Source organism: Lissotriton vulgaris, chromosome 8 (assembly GCF_964263255.1).
Source record: "Lissotriton vulgaris chromosome 8, aLisVul1.2, whole genome shotgun sequence".
Taxonomy (NCBI): domain Eukaryota; kingdom Metazoa; phylum Chordata; class Amphibia; order Caudata; family Salamandridae; genus Lissotriton; species Lissotriton vulgaris.
This window is the reverse complement of record NC_141696.1, coordinates 1,264,578,379-1,264,593,859: the sequence shown is the minus strand read 5'-3', so window position 1 is coordinate 1,264,593,859 and position 15,481 is coordinate 1,264,578,379. Positions and strand designations below refer to the sequence as shown.

At 44.7% G+C, this 15,481-nt stretch overlaps 1 protein-coding gene across 1 annotated transcript in view; it reads right to left on the bottom strand.

Moving 5' to 3' along the window:
- Positions 1-3,647: 3,647 nt before the first annotated feature.
- Positions 3,648-15,481, bottom strand: part of ATP8A2 (ATPase phospholipid transporting 8A2) — a 2,134,099-nt gene continuing 2,122,265 nt past the window's right edge. Inside the window, exon 37 of the mRNA XM_086935178.1 lies at positions 3,648-4,315. Coding sequence (XP_086791304.1) covers positions 4,221-4,315 — 95 coding nt within the window. The 3' untranslated portion in view covers positions 3,648-4,220. The remainder of the gene's footprint in view (positions 4,316-15,481) is intronic.

The window sequence follows — 15,481 nt, the reverse complement described above, 5'->3', positions numbered from 1 at the left end:
ACTATCGCCGCAAACTCTGCACAGATCCGAAAGAGTCCACTATTGGTGGTCCTCTGAGTTTCGAGCCAAGGGTGTCGCTGATTTGAGGTCTTCTTTTAATCATTAGCAATGTTGTGTGTAAGTCTTACTCCACCTTGTTATGCTTGCTTCTGTTTACATGTATGAGCTGCTTAGCTTCATCACAATTACCCTCACCTAATGATTTGCTGCCACTGCCTAGTAGATCCAGGCAACAGTTCCATAATGTGGGCGAAATATTGTAAAATTAGAAAATGTTATGTGATTTTTTTTGGTCTATTTTATGTAACATTCACTCGTGGAAGACGGGGGGAGCAGAAAGTGTCTTGTGAGACCTGTAAAGCCACAGCCAAGAGACATTTTCTGCTTGAATCAGTCTCTTGCTGGTGTCTTGTACAAGTTTTGTACAGAAGGTATACACTCAAATTTGGGGGCTTATTTATAAGACCCTTGCATGGCCAGTATGTCACTTTTACACATATTAAAAGTGACACACCGGTGACTCATGGGGCTTGTAAATGAGCCCCTTAATTTTATGCAAGATTCAGTTCACAATTGTGCATTTTATAAATGACTCCTAAACTGTTGCTCTTTAATTATGTATTTCCTGACATATGTTTTAATTATAAAAAAATTGAAGAAAAAAATGATGGGAATAAAAGAAATAATGGGACCAAAATGCAAATGTGTTTTAGTTGCTTTCATAAAGTGTATTATGCTTTGAATCGGAGCAGTGCTTGATTTGAGCAGGTGCTTTCAGGTGCTCAGCACCGGCAGTTCTGACCTTGCAGGTGGTGGTCTTAATAGTAATTGTTCAAATTCAAAATAAAAAAAATAACATACATTGCAGGGTGACTGGCTGGTAAAAGTTCATAGACATGCCAGCATACGCCTGTCCAGGTAGGCCTGATTGTGTATCACCAGGTTAGTGATGATGTCATCACGCCAATCACAAATCCAAGAAGTCATCGACAAACTATGGCTTGCATTCTATTCCCCTAGTCTGCTGCACTACCTGAGCCTAAGCCTCCCATTGGATAATTGTAGCTGGGGGCTGGCTCATGGCGGAGTTGAGGCAAGGAAGCTGCGAGAGCGCATTTGGAACTTGGGAGTGAGGGTTCTTGAGGAAGAATAAATGAAAGTAAGTGTGGACTTTCCACTTGCTGCGTAGCCAGAGTAGCATATCCTGCAGCCCCGCATTGTTGCTATCCTCAACATGCTTGATGCGGCTGTGGCCCAACACAACTTTTGTGCGCCTTAGCTTCACCTGTAGAATCTGTGCGCTGCACCCCAACATGGTAATTGCTGAGCGTGCGTGAGTCCAGGAGGCACCAAAGCCATACTTACCAGCATTTGCAGCATTACGGCTAGGGACAATGCATGTGCTGTATCAGGCAGGATCACAGCAAGTTGAACAGTGGATGCCGATGCCATCGCCATCCCTGGACCTACTAATTATAGACAGCACTAGCAGTGACATCACTTGCTGTGCTCGAGCAGTCGTCTATTCTGCAATAAACCCAGTCGTACTGCACTGATTAATATATGCAAAAAAGCATTTTAATTTGGTGTACATTTTGTCTTTGCACTCGGTGTAGGTAACAAAGCAAAACATGCCATCTTACACTTCTTTAGGAATGACAACAGGTAAACGCAGAGTTCAACGTAGCAGGGACATGTACAGGTTGACGACAGGGGTCACAGGCACCAGCAGTGCTATAGATGAGAGAGAGAGCAGGAGTAAAGAGGAGAAAGAAACAACAGGAGAGGAGAGAGATAAGACAGAGCTAAGTAGAAGAAAAGGAGAGCAAATCGGATACAAAGAGAAAGGAAAGCAGCCATGATGTGAAGAAGAGAGCATTAAGAAGAGAGAAGCTATAATGAAAGGGTTTAGGACAGAGGAAAAAAAGCCGACAAATGATAAAACGGAGACACAGCTAATCACTGCTAGAAGAGTTATGGTAAAGAGTCTAGATCGAGGGGAGAGAGAGCAGAGCATGGATAAAAGTGAAGAGGAAAAAGGGCAGGGCTAGACTGAATAGAGGGCAAATCAGAAATACAGGGAATAAGGTAACACACCAGGTGTGACAAAGATGATAGAAAACAATTTGAGAGGTGAGAGGATAGACTCTTAGAGCAAAGACTTAGGGGACAGACAACAGATCAAGGTTAGAAGATAGAGACAGTGAGATTGTTGAAAGTGGGACTCACCGGAGCAAGAAGTGAGCTGTGGCCTCCTTGGCAAAGTTTTAAGCACCCGCACTTCTTTTTTTACAAAATAAGTACTGAATCGGAGTTACAAAAATCCAGCTATTTGGCTCTGTATTCGGCTTATTCAACAATTTAGTACTTTGATGAACACCAAAATACGCCTTTCTCCACAACCCTAGATCTAGTAGGACGATTGTATGAAGAAATACATCACAAGAACTGTTCCTGTTAATTACAGACATGCTGCTTTCGCTTACTTGAGCTTTAATAAACATATTAAAGCAGCACTGCCAAGTTTCACAGATCCATGCATGACTAGTTACCCCAGTCCAATGTTCTTCTTTGCAATCTGGGACGTGAAGGCTTCTCTGCCACATTATAAACAAAGGACTATAAGCCCCAGAATGCAAATAAAAATGTAGCCAGGAACAGCAAACCACGCATGGACCTGGGAATCCTGGCATCCATGAATAAAGGCAAGTGCCTCAAGCTATTAGACAGGATCAAAGAACAAGTACCCAAAAAACGGGGAAGAAACTGGGCAGTAAGGTATGTGGTCAGTGGCGGCTCCTTCGCTCAGGCGGAGAAGCATCACCCCACTGCTTTTTGCAGTGTAAAAAGGAAAAATAAAATGATAATAACTCGAGGTTATCATCATTTTATTTTCTCCTGTTGCTGTGTCTTTGGGGGCGGGTTGCTCTCAGAGCAGGGGGAGAGTGGTTTGCATTCCCTTTGTGAGCATGACTGTTTGGCCAGCCGTCTCGGGCCGGCCACACAGTCATGCGCACTTTGCATGTTCTCCACTCAGGCTGAAATGCAGCCTCTGTGGAGAACATGCCCACCTCTTCAGCCCTTGGCTCAGCACCGAAACACAGTGCTCAAACCAATCACAACAATTGGCTGCGGGGGTCTGGGAACTCTCATGCTTCCTGCTTCCCCCAAGTAGCCAGGAAGAGGATGTTAGAGAGGCAGCAGCCAGCCTGCCAGCCGGGAGGTAAGTGATTTTTTTTCTTCTTCCCTCCCCTTCCCCACCCGCCCCACTGCAGCTTTTCAGTTGCAGCCACCACTGTATGTGGTTACTCATGTACACACAATCCTGAAAATATAACTGCCTAAAATGGCAGCTCCTGTCCAAGAATGCCTGTTGACCTAAGAGGAGTGCCATATTACAGTCCTAGTTCATATTTCATAGTTGTATGGGCATGTTTGCGCCCTCTGCGGGTCACTCCATGAATGGCAGTCTAGCATTGCCTTGACATATGACAAGTTGGTCCATGCAAATGCTGTAATTCTTTCTGCAGGGAAAAGCATTCATGATGATTTGACACATTTATTGCAAAACACTCTAGATCATCTTCCTGCTCTTTAAAGTGACAGTATCTTATCTTAGAAGCTTAGACAGGCTTAAAAAACAACAATAGCTGAATAGTCTTTATTTCTTTAAAGCCAGGTACACTTAGCAAATTCCATAATTGTAACCAAATAAATAGAACAATAAATAGTATAAATAACCGAATAAATTGTACAGGTAGCCTGATGCATAAAATCTGCAAAGATTAAAAAAAAGGAGGTTCAGGGATCTAATGCCATTTTAGTCAGCTTAGAATCTTTAGGGTTCATGGGATGTGCTGTCTACCATTCACTGCCCCCCCCCACCCCCCATCCGCCAGTCCAAAAAAACGAGAGACATGACTGAGGGTTTGAAACGTGCTAAAATGTGGTGTTTTTTCCCATATAACACCTCACGTAGCTCAATGTGACAACGTAAAAGAAAGGTAGTTGTTGCACAGGAATGGGAAATGATGGCGTTCTCCCACTGCGAACCAGTTAGTAGGAGGAAGTCGCGCATTAGCAGACTTGCTGGCAAAGGCCACAGAAATTAGTTTTCCAGTGTTTTGGCTGCTACTACCAGCCGTAGTCAAGTGAACAAAGGATGCATTTGTCCAAGTGTCAAAGGTTCTTCTCAGTACCACTCCGGACAAACAGTGGCCTTATACTACGATTCTGTGCTTAGTCGTGTCATAGGATCGAACCACTTCCGACTGAGAAACAACACCGTGCTCCTCTTGAGAAAATGCATACCCATCTGAAATATCAAAGGGAAGAGAGTTAGGATCAGCTCAGTGGTTTTCAAGAATGCATTCGCGCTTAATTCAAAGCAGAACTTCAGGAACAGAAAAAATTAAGAATTTGTATATTTTTTCCTTGATCGCAAATGATCTACCAAGGCAAATCTTATTTCAAAGCATTCTAGAAAATAACCAAAAGTGTGTCACAAAGCAAATGGCATATGCTGGCAAGAAATTTTGCTCCAGCAGTTAAGGGATGTAACATTGCTGAAGGGCCTATGTATGTTGTCATGTTCTTGCTTTATCCACGTTCATGCCTCGTGAACATTAATAAATCACTACAATTCCCAGCCTCCATTTTTCATCAGGCATTGAGAGCAATTTAACTGAACTCTGCCTTGACTGTACAATGCCTACACATTTATCATATGTTGATTGTTTTCTAATGAGTATAAAAGGATTAAACTTGAAACAATCCCCCACAGGAGGGAAATTGTGCATCATTTCAAAGGCTATGTGTCATTACCTGTGTACAGAAATATAGGAATGTCATTTACAGTTTAGTCGCACTTTCCAATGAAAGTTTTTTTTTTTATTTGCTAATAAAGTACTTTTGATTCCCTAGGTGGTACTGCCCCAGAATTAGCCTATATAGCAGTTTGTATGTAGTTCCACGCAAGGGAAAAAAAGTTAGAGAACTGACAAGAAAATGGCATAACCATGTTCAGCACTAGCTAGAGATTGTGACTAAAAGTTGGAAAATCTACGGCACGGTGCAGACATAGGAAAAGCTGAAACTCTACAGGTACAATTAGACCTCAATGAACTGTGTGCAACTCTGCTTATGCAATAACGACACTGCACATTCCTTAATTTGACACCACCACTCTTAATTAGAAGGGCAAGGCTATCAATAGTGCAGCAGGTGCAGTGGCACCGAGCCTGGGGAACTAGGTATTCCCTTTAACCAAGTTATGGCTTTATTATACTATCCATACTGCAGAGTTCCTAGGGCAACTTCAATATATGTTTTAAAAAATCCAGAATGCAAATGTTTCAATAGAAGAGATTGTCATTCAATGTACAAAAATACAAAATAGTGTTTTATTAAATATTTTCTATATTGATGTCATATTTAACTAAATTACTGTATCATACTTATCATACTACATCCATACTGCGCTCATTCACATACCCATACATTCAGATCACACATTTAATTAAATTGTTTGGAAAATATTCTTTGGCATATACTTAATGCCAATGCAGATGCAGACAACCAGTTGACAAGGCCTATGTATAAAAATGTAAATTGATACTTGTATAGCGCACTACTCACCCACAAGGGTCTCAAGGCGCTTGTACGAATACGGCTGTGGAACCCATCCTGGCTTTCCCTGTGAGGCGTCCACTCCTGGGCACCCCCAAGGTGGAGGCCAGGCATCCTTAGCGTTGTGGGGGCCGTTGTGGAGATTAAGCAAGCTATTGCCCAGAGTTGCAGAGTGGGACTCCATGATTGGAATAGGCACCGAGGCGAGAATTATCAGGTCCGTGGAATTTTTTTTAGCCCAAGACACGCCGAGGCGGGGAATTGAACCCTGGTCCCGGGCTAGACCTCTGCATCAGGGTCTGCGCTCTAACCATTGAGCCACACTTCTCCACTATATGCACATAGAAGGTTAAAAACATTAAAGACTTGGTCGTTAATTCCAGAATAAAATCAGAACCTGCCCTTGGACAAAAAAACATTGGCGGAGACCATGCCATCACAGGGAATCATAAATGCGCCCAATACAAGGCTTGCAATGGAGCCGTGATCACGAATAAATACACTTACCAAAGAAAGGAAATAAAGCTCCGAACATTCACAAATTGTAAACCAACAATGTGGTGCATCTGTTACTTTGTCCTTCTGAGAAAGGTTATGTAGGTGAAACTTCACGCCAATTCTCTACAAGCTTGACGGAACATTGGTCGCCCATCAACACCAACAAAACTGGCCAATGTCCCCTGGCTAAGCCACTACAGTTGGTGCAAGAAGATATGTTTTCCTCTCATATTGTCCCAGTTCAGTCAGAGATAATGTTCATGCTGCTCATGTTTACTGTCGAAAAAAAAAATTCAGCAATGATGGCAGAATGGTTGTTAAATCTTTTGCAAGATTGTGATAAACCGTAGCATCACTTCACATCAATGGAAACCAGTGCAGCTGTGCTGGAAAGGAGACTCCTCTAGGGAGTGAGTTCAAAACGTTTGAGGGGGAAATATTCTCGGGGGGAATGGGGGCAGGAGACACACAGGCACCGGAGTTAGTTTGTTCTCACTTTGAGAATGGACTTTTATTTTCCGCCAGAGAAGCGGCGCAGCGCGTGCACCCAGTTTCATGATGTGTGTAATGGGCACGAGAAGGGCACGAGGCATGAAAAGAAAGGCATTGGCCGTACAGCACCACACTTTGCACGAGACTACAATCCTGATCTCGCGAGAATACACAGTACGGAAATAACTCTTCCGTTAATGTTTGGAGAGATAGGAGAACGCTTTTAGGAGGAGATACTTACATTAATTGTCGGATTCCTCCCTTAGGTTTCGATATTCGTCTGGTCTGTGCCAGATCTGTACCTGACTGCCAGCTGCACCTGGCGTGCGCGCAGAGCCATTTATCTCTCACTTCAAACGGCTACTCTTGCCGGGCCCTTTCTTTGGTTACAACATTGCTTACCAGGCGTCCTTTCATAGAAGTCGAGGCCTCTTCTGGCATTAACGAGGAAAAGTAATAAGTCGGCTGTCACTTTACATGGCCAGAGAGGAAGGGGGTGGGGGTCTCGGGATCTTGCAGCTGCTTGTATCCAGGTCCTATTGAAGGCCCACATCGGCCCTTTTAGAGGCCATGCTCGATTGACTGTATGTAGCAGCTGGGATGGGGATGCATCATTTGCATATATAACCAATTAGTGGAAGGGATTCGTTGTCTGCTTGCTGAACTTACCAGGGGTGTGTGCAATTGTGGTCTGAGTGCAGAAGTTATCAAGGGTGGAGATTCATGGTCTGCATGTGTGCTAATGAGGTTGTTTTGTCACCGGAGTCCTCCGTTTATAATAAGCTTTGCAGTCCATATACTAACGTTTAGCACGGGCACCTGGGCTAAGCGCACACCAAAGACATCATGCATTTAGTTACAATTATTAAGGTCCACTAAATTGTGTGGTGTTGTGGGAGGGCTGACACAAACTTTAGTAATTGTGGGCCTTACTGCTTCTACATCAGTGGTTGAAGGAAGTAGGAACTATCAGATACTGAGTTCCACCACTTGTTTTTTTTCTTTTACAGTTAATTAGCTTGACTACTGTTTACAACAAGTTTCTTAGTTTAGGCACTTTTCTTTCTGCAGTCCAGCATGCCTTCATTCATTTTACAAGCGTACTTAATACTTTCTTTAGGGATAATTACTGCACCTGCGAGTAAATGTATGTATATGTATCGGCATTTATATAGCGCACTACTTACCCGTAGGGTCCCAAGGCGCTTCGACCGCTGCGAAACCCTTCCTGGCTTCCCTGACAGATGGTCCCTTAATGGGTATCTCCAGGGTGAGACCAGGCCTCCCCGGCGGTCTGGTGGGGCCGTTAGTGAAGATGAGGCAAGCTAATGCCCAGAGTTGCCGAGTGTGATCGCTGATCAGAGTGGGCACCAAGGCGAGAGAATTATCGAGTCCGCTGACCCTGGTCCAGAAACCTGCCGCGCCGGGAATCGAACCCTGGTCCCGGGCCGTCCTCTGCTCTGGGAGGTATCTACACTATAATTTAAAAAGAAGAACTCTAAAACGAATGCAGAAAGAGCTGCTCGTCATCTCGTCACCTTTTGTCTGCATCCCTCTCCTGGACACTGACTTGCTGCCTCTTGTCCTTCCTCGACATCAGCAGGTACATGTAAATTGCTTTTCTGTTACTCTTGTACCTCTGCGTGCATTAATATTTCACTCACATATTTTAAACGGATATTTGGGCCAAAGGCGATAAAAGGACTGACAGCCTCCAGAAGGCAGAGTTTATCTCCTGCCTCCTAATCAGTCAGGGCTGGTGTGACATGTGCAAACATCTGCTTCAGCTCACTGCGAGGGGCTGCCAACCTGTGACATCACACAGGAATGTGAGTACAAAATGTTTGTTTGGAGGTAGGGACGTGCCCAGCGAAAAGGTGTCCTTCCTTCAGGAATAAGTCTGTGAACGTGAGTGCCACAGTTGGTATGTTCTGGGCAAGGTGAGATGCACTTTACTAGCGAAACTGCCGATCCCCCTTTAGATTTAATCTCGGTTTCCTCACACGACGACGTGTGATTCTGGGCAAACACCATCTTCGGCGTTCCCCGGATCTGCCAAATCTTCAAAGCAATTATAGATAGGCTTTATACATTTATAAAGTGCCTGTATATGGTTTGTATGCCGGGCTTGGAATATTCATATACAACTGCAGGCCCCCACTATACCAGAGTACCTGTTTTCTACAGAGAAGTAGGCGAGTACTGTAATCACTGCTGAGCATTGCAGGTATTCTATCTTTCTTATCAAAGAAGTGCAGGTACTCAGTTTGACGGCCCCTGCCCACTTTATGCAGTCTTTAATACATTAACAAGATAGCTGGGGCGCAATACAAGGGACTACTGTCAGGCGTCAGTATTGCGCTCATCATTAATGAAAATAGATTCGAGTTGCTATAAGCCCACAATTTTGGGCGAATCAATTTTTCGAGTGGAATGAGTGAATGTGAAATAGAACATCTCGAAGTCAACAACAACTGTAATGCACTTTTATGAACTGCATGTATATATCCAATAACACATTTGTAGAAAAAGGAAAATATCCGAGGTATAACAGATAAAAGTATCTTATGGACAGACAGATTTCTACATGTACCGTATCAATATATCGTTGCTAGCTATATTTCTGTCAACAAAAAACATTTAATTATAAAAGTTATTAGGCAAGTTCTATTGAGCTAGCAAGTGCTCACACGTGTCGCTCACATTACACGCTGACAGTTTCAAGGCGCAGGTGCCGGTGCTTCTTTCTCGTGTTATTGTTTTGCACTCTGATGCTGTAACAGAGTGAGTGAAGTCCACGGAATCTTTTGCACAACTAGGTAAAATGCATGCACTTGTAAAGTGTCATCAGCACCCACAAGGGACAACTCCTGATTCATAGAGTGTGGACCCACCAACATTTATAGCTTCAGACCGACTTACAAGGGTAGGTGAACAGAGGCTCGGCATTCCCCCACTGGGATTCTAACCTAAATGCCCCAATTTATTAGGGGTGCAGGAGAAGGGATTTTTCTCCAGATGGGTAAATGTATTCCTTGAGGAGGAACAACGAGGAAGTCATGTGCAACTAAACTTTTCCATAAGCGTAACTCTCCAGGTGGTGCTGATATGGGCATGCCACAGGAGTAAGAAGATTGGTATTAGGAGTGTGCCTAAAAATATATGATTTCCATTTTTTTTTAGAAATATTTCCAGGGATTTTGCGAATCTTAAAAAAAGTAAATCTACGCAAGAGATCGACTTAAGCAGTCTAATTGGATTTAAGCATTTCTTGTTAATCAGACCCACCAGCAGTATTCACTGCTGTATGGTAATGTCAAATGCCCTTAAACTAAACCACACACAGCTGCTGATGCTTGCATATAGTTGAATGCTGAGTGATATCCGGATGTGTATTTGCGGCCCAGAAGGGCCTTCCTCAAAGATGATGTTGGCTTCTTCCTGTTTCAACATCACCACCTCTAAGGCTTGGGTTTCAGGGAAAGCCTTGGCGCTCTGTGATTTGCTGGGTAAGATGTGATCGTCACATCTTTTCAAGGTGGGTTCTTTGAGTAAGATCCTCCAGACTGCACTTGAATACCTAAATAATGGGCTTCTTGAGTCAGAGATTATTTTGGGTAGTAGGAGAGATATACGTCTCCCTCATGGACTAGTACTACAGACACTAACTAGCATCATGAAGGGGAAATAGGCTCTCGAAATGCATAATAATTTGTCTCTCCCTGTGAACCCCACTGGCTGGACAGAGAAATGGTCCTGGCTGGACATGTACAATTGATGAAGAGCCTTGATTTGATGTTGAGATGTACCGCCCATTTATTTGCAAAGGGACACCACATCTGAGCAACAATGACAGCATGATATTTCCAAGTCACTACAATCAAACTTTAGCTTCAACATACAGGGGCCAAGTCGTTCAGCCCTCAGTTCAATCACACTTCCAGTATTCTGACTAGAGAGGCTGTGTTTTTGAAGACTTCTCTGGAGTATGAGCCCCTAGGCAAGACTTGACAATGAGGTTCTAGGGCATAGATGTCAGTTAGCAAGTAGACAGAGCTGGCAACTACTTCCACCAGCTTGCCATTGGTTACACCCTGCACTGACCCTGTACTTCTGGTTTCAGGGGTCAAGAAGGTAGGAGCATAAAATATAAAGTGTTTCCACTCCTTAACATTCTAATGGCTCCTCAGAAGCAAATAGGAGTGTTAGACGTGACATCCTTGGCGTGGTTTCCCCAGTCTTTTTGCATCTACCTACTGTACTTTTGACTGTATGTGGACTTCGTATTTGATGGTTTGTGTACTCTGGGCACTTAACCACTGCTGTTCAGTGCTAAAGTGCAAGTGCTCCCTGTGTACATTGTGATTCTGATTGGGTATCCATGACTGGCATACTTGGTTTACTGCTAAGTCCCTAGTAAAGTGCCTAAAGGGCCTGTAAATCTAATGCTACTAGTGGGCCTTCAGCACTGGTTGTGTCACCCACATGAGTAGCCCTGTAAATCTGTCTCAGGCCAGCCATTACAGTGTCTGTGAGTGCAGTTTTAAACTGCCATGTCGACCTGGCAAGTACACCCACTTGAACAAAGTGCCCTTCCCTCGGGGAAGGGTCAAACCTATAGCACTCCGAAGCGTGCCTGTCGCTTTTGACAAATACATTTTGCGCAAAATATTGAGATCCAAATGTACATTTATTCTCTCTTATTTCCAATCATGGGTATTCAATTTTTTCCAATTTTTTCAAAATGAACTTCATGATAATATAGTAAACATCCTGATGCATATATGTGGCATATATGTACTCGGTTAATCCTTCACAGAAATAGTATATAGCCCCAATGCATTTTGGTACCAGCTCTTCTTCAGGGGACAAGACACAGCACCACATCGAGCACCGTCTCACCCTGCAATACAAGCCTTGGTCTCACCGACTCCGTCAAACCAGCGACTGCCTGCATCGAGCTGTTAGGACACCGTACGCTGCAATGCTTCCATCTCACCTAGCAACCGCAACGGTTGCCCTGGACCGGCTCGTACCATTGTGTCGGCCGCAACAACAAAAGGTACTGTCTCCAAGTCTGTCGGTGCTTTAGCTAACCCAGATCGAAGCGGTTGGCTGGAATTGTTAGACTCTGTCGTATTCAGTATCGCGCTAGCCCCAGACGGAGCTACAGAGTTGGAGGAACTGTATTTTCACGTTTTTCCAGTAACTATTTCTAAGAGTATTGTATTTTGGATTTTTGTCGTTTTTGGTCTTGTTGGTTTAGATAAAGTTTGCTTATTTTTCTAAACCTGGTGTGGTGTCCATTTGTAGTGTTTTCACTTTGTTACTGTATGCATGCACAAATGCTTTACACACTGCCTCTGAGATAAGCCTGTCCGCTCGTGCCAAGCTACCAAGGGGGTGAGGAGTTATTTTAGAAGTGTATCCCCCTTACCCTGATTAGGAAGAAGGGTACCTACTTGGACAAAGGTGCAAACCTATGCCAACTACAGACCCCCATCTCTAACAGTGACCGTAGCACACTTTGCTGTAAACAAAGCTCACTAATGGAGTTTTATGGAAATCAGTGCTTCATATTCAGAAATATGACAGCCATGTTGGAACAAGTTCCTTTTTCCAGCAAAAGCAGTTCTCCAAATATATTCCCAGTTACTGTTGCCTGGCATCTCCAACACAAACAAAGCACTGTCTCAGGACTGGTAGAGCATGTGAATGATCACATCCTCGACAAGTGTGGGGTGGGGATTGTGGGAGGCACAGGCCATTGTGCAGCTCTTTTGGTATGGTGCCAGGCATCACGTCTATGGATGTACCATGCTGTCTATCCTTGGTGGGGCTTGCAAACACCCTTAGCCTCCAGTGAAGGGTTCCATGTGTGGTGATGGACTTTACACTGGAAGGGCCCAGTTAGCCTGGTACCGTACTGGCATTCTCTTCCTTACGGACACGTTGCCCAGTACCCAGATCAAGTTCATGAATGAAACCCCCCACTGGATGCTGACCAAGTGTCTGAAGCTGAACACCGACAAGTCCAAAATCATGATCCTCGGAAAAAGCCCTTAACTGTGGGACTCCACCTGGTGGGCCGCAGAGCTAGAACCCACACCCGCTCCCATCACCTACACCAAGAATCTCAAGATAATCATCTATAATCTAAACATGACTGCCCAAGTAAACGCTGTAATCGCCTCATGCTTCCATACCATGAAGATGCTCAGGAAGATTTTCAAATGGCTCCCAAACAGTATTCTGAAAACTGTCACAGATGCACTCCTCACAAGCAAGCTGGGGTATGTGAGCACCCTCTATGCCAGGGTCAACAAAAAACTCACCAGAAGGCTGCAGACCATTCAGAACTCAGAGGCAAAAATCACTCTCAACCTTCTTAGCCACACTAACATCACACCACACCTGATGGAGCTCCACTGACCCTCCATACACAAACAAGCAAAATTCAAACTCCTCACCCACACCCTTAAGGCACTACACAACACTGGCACAGCATACCTCAATAATCTCATCTGCTTTCACAAACCTTCGAGACAACTCTGATCATCCTGACTCCTATATGTACACAACTCACACATACGGAATACTACATCCGTCAGTCAAGACTTTTCCTACATCACTCCTAAAGTGTGGAATGACCTGCCTCTACACATTAGAGCCTCCACCTCACTTCTTGAATTCCACGAGAAGCTGAAGACCTGGCTTTTCAAGCAGTACCACTAGGTCCTAGGTTTTGCGAGACTCACACCTGCTCAGCTCCATGATTTTCTCACAGGTGATACTGTACTCTACAAATCTGCATATCATACATGCACTGATTCCTTGTAGTGGGTGGGCCCTAATGAGAGTATCCAGCCTATGGTGGCCGTACTTCTCATCTTGTGCACCACTGGATACCCTTCTGCGCCACTGGAAGTTCCCAGATCCTGTTGTATTCGCAGGCAGCCCATACTGAGTGGCATCTCGTGAGCACTAAGCTGGCATGTTGCTGCCCACTGATCCTGCAAGCATCCCTGCTTCTCCATAGTGTCCCAAGCCTACAGGCAACAGAGCAGAGGTGCAACATTATTTAAACATAGCCGCTTTCGTAGAGAAAGAGAGTGAGCGTAGAGCACGTAAGCTTCATTAGGGCTACCTGTAGGAAGCTGGCCCGGTATATACTAAGCCAAAGTAAGATATAGTGTGCACAGGGTCCAGTGGAACCCCAAAGATAGGCAGAGGTAAAAGTAGATAATACCTTACTCTCTATTTGTTGTAGTGTGAGCGAGCAGTAAGGCCTTATCAGAAGGTAGTGTTAAGCATTTATTGTAAACACTCAGACAAGGAATGATGTCACACACTCAAAGACTGAACTCAGACCAATTTGTTTGCATACAAATATTATCTTGTTGTATTTTATTTCTAGAACCAAGCCAGACCTGGTGCAGGTAAGTGACATAATGCTTTGCAATAATAATGCAGTTGAGTACAGTTGAATGCAGTAGAATGCAATTGGTTTGTTTACAGGTAAGTCAACAGTGAAAACTACTTTTCAGTTACTATTGTAATTGATTTCCAGTTACTTTTAGATTACTGTTAAAGTTACTTTTTCTACTCTGTGATATGCCTAGATATCACACTAGGACATTTCCTAGACAAAAGGTAAGCACATCAGTTTTTGTACATATGCAGTTTCTTATACAAACCGACTCCACACTTAGAACAATGTTTACAAGGAAGCAGTCAATGCAGTCCTATGGGAAAAAACAATGTTATCGGTTTGATGGTAAGTACTCAGGTTTTGGAGTTAGTTTCCTGGGATTAGAACCAAGGTTCCCCCAGGGTCAAGGATACATTCTCAAAGCACCGCCAACTGCACCAGGGTGGGTAGGTGCGGAGTGCTGAGGTCCAATGTTATCCAAAGAGGGATAGGGCGCCTCCAGTTGGTGGCTGCTCACGAGCAAGCCACAAGGTTGTGGAGCAAAGCTCCTGGGGTTTAGCTCAGAGCAAAGGGGGATTCGAGTTAGCACACAAGGTGCACCCACAGCGGCCGCCGGGTACAGAGTGCTCATTTGGCATCAGGTGCCCTGTTGTTTTCAATGGGAGGTGCAGGTCTTGGATTTGGCTGCAGGCTCAGTCAAGGAAGACTTCTGGGAGGAACCACCAGCTGGGCAGGTAAGTTAGAGGGCTCTGGGATGTAGGTGCACCACAAGTTCTCTTCTCCAGGACGCAGGGCGGCTGGATGCAGGGGTGTCCTTTGAGGTCAGATTTCACCTTAGCTGGCCACTCGCGGTTGGAGGGTCTCCATGCAGAGGCTGCAGGCGAAGTCGAGGAGTCCTGGAGGGGGCAACCCACAGTATGCTTGGACTGTGGAGCAATTGGGGATCTTGCTGGGACTGGTGGACCACTCTAACTCGGGCTGAAGGCCACAGGTGCAGTGGTGGTTCCAAGCATTGGGTTTCTTTGTCCTCAGCAGGCTCTGAGTCGTGCCTTGGAGATTCTTTTGAAAAGAGCTGCTGTTCACAGGAGATCCGATCTTTGTGGAAGGCAGCAGTCCTCCCAGGGGTTCTGGAGGTAGCTGTTTTTGGGCCCAGGGAGCGAAGGCTCCCACCCCAGGGGTCCAGAAACATGTCTCGTGGTGGCAGGCCCGTGTGCACCAGTCAGGCTGGTCATTTTTCAGGGGGCATCTCTAAGATGCCCTCTGAGTGCATTGTATAATAAGTCCACACTGGCATCAGTGTGCGTTTATTATGCTGAGGTTTGATACCAAACTTCCCAGAATTCAGTAAAGCCATTTGATGCTGTGGAGTTCCTAATGACAAACTCCCAGACCATATACTCTTTTATGGCTTTACTGCACTAACACTGTCTA